The sequence below is a fragment of the Musa acuminata genome, chromosome BXJ2-7, assembly GCF_036884655.1.
Source record: "Musa acuminata AAA Group cultivar baxijiao chromosome BXJ2-7, Cavendish_Baxijiao_AAA, whole genome shotgun sequence".
Classification (NCBI taxonomy): domain Eukaryota; kingdom Viridiplantae; phylum Streptophyta; class Magnoliopsida; order Zingiberales; family Musaceae; genus Musa; species Musa acuminata.
Window position 1 is genome coordinate 16,106,590 of NC_088344.1, and position 2,074 is coordinate 16,108,663.

Here is a 2,074-nt window from a genome sequence, read left to right on the forward strand (position 1 = left end):
TTCAACCACAACCACCTTATGAGGTACCAAATCATTCACTTTTGGAATAAACAGGAACCTCTACTAATAAGGTGACATAATGGCATATAATTACATTTATGTTGTTAATATACATATGTTCATATACAAATTTTGTGTTTTGGAAGAAATACTTACGTACATTTTGATGGTAAATCATCCAATAACTCATCTTGAAAAAATATACAATAACAAAGGTGAAAGAAAAGCAGTTAGACAAGCAATCTGACAATCAGTTCCATATCAAACCGAGATTAAAAACCTTATTACCAATTAGAAATACTCAAAAAATAAACAAACAAAACTGAATAGGCATGCAAGAATCACAATGCTGAACAGCAGGACCATTAAAAGAGAGACAAAAGTCAAAGCTAGAAACATGATGACCAAACAACACAAACTAGTATCCCTTACCAACCAACTCGATCAATTTCACAATATTTCCATCCCCAAGTGAAGCATCATTATATCATACAATTTGTAGCCCAAGAGTCTAGCTAATGACAGGCAACGCACTTCAGTCAGTTGCCAGCAACGGAACCCTAAACACCTGCAGCAATGTAATCTTATAGAAAAGTCACACCTTTTCAAGCTACTACTTATCTTTGGAGGTGGAGATGCCGTACTTCTCCTGCAACCGGGTGATCTCGTCCTCCTTCTTCTTCTGATCGACCTTCTTGGCCATCTTGGCTTGCTGGTAATAGAGAACGATGAGGTAGCGGTTGGCGACGTTGAACCCGGAGAGGTGGTCGACGGCGGTCTTGGCGTCGTAGATGTCCTCGTAGACGACGAAGGCGGTGCCGCGGGTATCCTTGTTGGTGCCAATGCGGATCTGGCGAATGGCGCCGTACTTGCCGAAGATGTCGTACATCTCCTCGCTCGAGATGTTGAATGGGAGGTTGCGCACGTAGAGCACCCGATTCACCTCTGGTGGAAGGCGGGTGTTGGCCTTACGAAGGCTAATCGTCGCCATGGTCGATCGATTCGTAGGGTTAGGGTTAGCGATTCCAAGGCGAGAACGAAAGAAAGCACACCAATCACACGACTCCGACGATATATCATTGGAGGTTATTCACGCCCCTTATTTAATTAACTGATAACTCTTTTAAAAACAATAAAAATATGATTTTATTATTTTATTATTTATAATCCTTCTAATACCGATTTATTTATTTTTCTTTCTCACAAAACCTCTGCTTTCGCACCCCCTCCTTGTCGACAATGCTCACCGTCCGACGTCGTTGCCTACCGATACCCCTCGTTGCCACCACCACTTCCACCATCGAGGAGAAAGAAGAATCAGAGGATCTTTATGTTTATTTGTATAGAAATAATTTATTTATTTATTTTTTAATTTTAAAATAAAATTATAAATAATAAAGAGGAGTTATAAATAATAATCTCCTATATGTTTGGGGAAACACTTACTATTTAAAATTCTTTTTTATGACAACGCCTTTTATTGTTACTCCTTTATATATATATATATATATATAATTTTATCATTTACAACCTAGTATTATCAATATTATCTTTTTTTTTCTCCACAATCCTCTATTTCATTGTTGCTACCGATGTGGCTCCTTGTCGATACAATCATCGTTGACCTTGCTCGTCATCCATCCGACACCTCTTCGCTCGTTATCAATGCTTGCACATAACCCCTCGACGTCGTGTAGTTGGAGGTTGATAACAGAGAGATTTCCTCAACTGCATGAGGAAATTCGTTGCTCAGTTCAGAAAAATCATCTCTTTCACTACGCATAAATAGACATTATATGACACAAATTGAGATGTGCTTTCTCTTTACCTTTACAATTTCACTCTTCATTCTATCACTTTATCATGGTATCAGAGCAGTAAGAAGAGAGGTGCGAACCTCTACCTCCGGTCAACGACCACCGTTGTTGTAGCCACATTCCCAAGCGAGACTCCGCGGCCAGTCCTCATCTTCCTCACCACGATAGTCTTCGTTGATCTGCTACAATAGTCTGCAGACTTGAGGAGATTGAAGGGGACGCTTGTGCCCTCAACAGTTTGCACGCTGGGCGGTCCA

General features: G+C 40.3%; 1 protein-coding gene across 1 annotated transcript; it reads right to left on the bottom strand.

Moving 5' to 3' along the window:
- Positions 1–339: 339 nt before the first annotated feature.
- On the bottom strand, positions 340–1,074 carry LOC135617316 (splicing factor 3B subunit 6-like protein). Its single transcript, XM_065117390.1, has one exon. The coding sequence runs from the start codon at positions 989–991 to the stop codon at positions 614–616; it is 378 nt and encodes a 125-aa protein (XP_064973462.1). The 5' UTR covers positions 992–1,074; the 3' UTR covers positions 340–613.
- Between the last annotated feature and the right edge of the window lie 1,000 nt (positions 1,075–2,074).